Source organism: Capsicum annuum, unplaced genomic scaffold (assembly GCF_002878395.1).
Source record: "Capsicum annuum cultivar UCD-10X-F1 unplaced genomic scaffold, UCD10Xv1.1 ctg42283, whole genome shotgun sequence".
NCBI classification, from domain to species: domain Eukaryota; kingdom Viridiplantae; phylum Streptophyta; class Magnoliopsida; order Solanales; family Solanaceae; genus Capsicum; species Capsicum annuum.
Genome location: NW_025849672.1, coordinates 1 through 1,103, shown reverse-complemented (window position 1 = coordinate 1,103; position 1,103 = coordinate 1). Strand labels below are relative to the sequence as shown.

General features: G+C 35.2%; 1 protein-coding gene across 1 annotated transcript; it reads left to right on the top strand.

Moving 5' to 3' along the window:
* The first annotated feature begins 239 nt into the window (after window positions 1-239).
* LOC124891911 lies at window positions 240-734 on the top strand. Its single transcript, XM_047403463.1, has one exon. The coding sequence runs from the start codon at window positions 240-242 to the stop codon at window positions 732-734; it is 495 nt and encodes a 164-aa protein (XP_047259419.1).
* The last annotated feature ends 369 nt before the right edge of the window (window positions 735-1,103 follow it).

The window sequence follows — 1,103 nt, the reverse complement described above, 5'->3', positions numbered from 1 at the left end:
ATTATCCCATTGCCATCAATTAAAATTCCTCTCTTATCCCCACAAAGCCTCATGAGAAATTAGTCAATGACAAATTTAAGATGTTTCTTGAGAAATTTAGCAACCTATCCATCAATATTATGTAGATGGATGTTTTGTAACAAATGTCGGGGCATGATAAATTCACGATAGACTTGGTATCAAAAAAGCTAGTTGTAGATTGCAAAACAATAGAGGTGACTAATAATTTTAGTCTTATCATGTCAAGCAAAATAGCATTGAAGAAGAAAGATTTGGGTAAATTCACCATCCCTTACACCATTGTGATAGTTAAATATGCTAAAGCATTGTGTGATCTTTGCGCAAGAATTAACTTTATGCCATTTTCCATGTTTTGCAAGTTGGGTTTGCGTACTCCTAAGACTACCACCATGAGAATATTGATGGATGATAGCTCAATAAAGAAACCGATTGGGGTGTTATATAATGTGTTGGTGAAAATTGATCAGTTTATATTTCTAGTTGACTTTGTTGTCCTTGATTGTTCGATTGATCATAAAGTTCCAACAATTCTAGGTAGGCCATTTTTAGCCATCGAAAGAGAAGTAGACAATGTTGAGTGTGGAGAGATTAAATTTTTGGTAAATAACGAGGAGGTCACCTTCAATGTATGCAAGCCCATGAAGAAACCTATGGACTTGCTAGTGATCTTGATAATTGATGTCATTGACGAGAAAATGATAAACATAATTTAGGCCCTGGGGGTATTGAATACCCAAAATCCAAAGCTTTTTATCTAAGTCTAGTCTCAGTACATTATAGAATAACTTTAGATTATACTATGAGCATTTTGAAAATAGTCACATATTTGTTAGTTAAACTCAAAAAAGTCTAGTATTTAAGTGTCTCTTAGTCGGGAGTAGGATTTATCACCAAGCGAGTGTAGGGATGGTGGCTTCCCCATCAAATTGGCACAGTCATTAGTGGTAGTCTCTATACTACAGAAATATGTAGCCAGGGTGGGATATGATTCGTCACCCATTAGATTAGGCTTGTGTATCTCGCAGCGGTCACCCTTCAGTTTAGGCTTGACACATTTAGTCTTTAGATATTATTTTATTTTA

Coding starts and splice junctions, on each gene's coding strand:
- LOC124891911 (XM_047403463.1), top strand. CDS start 240: ATGTCAAGCAAAATAGCATTGAAGAAGAAAGATTTGGGTAAATTCACC.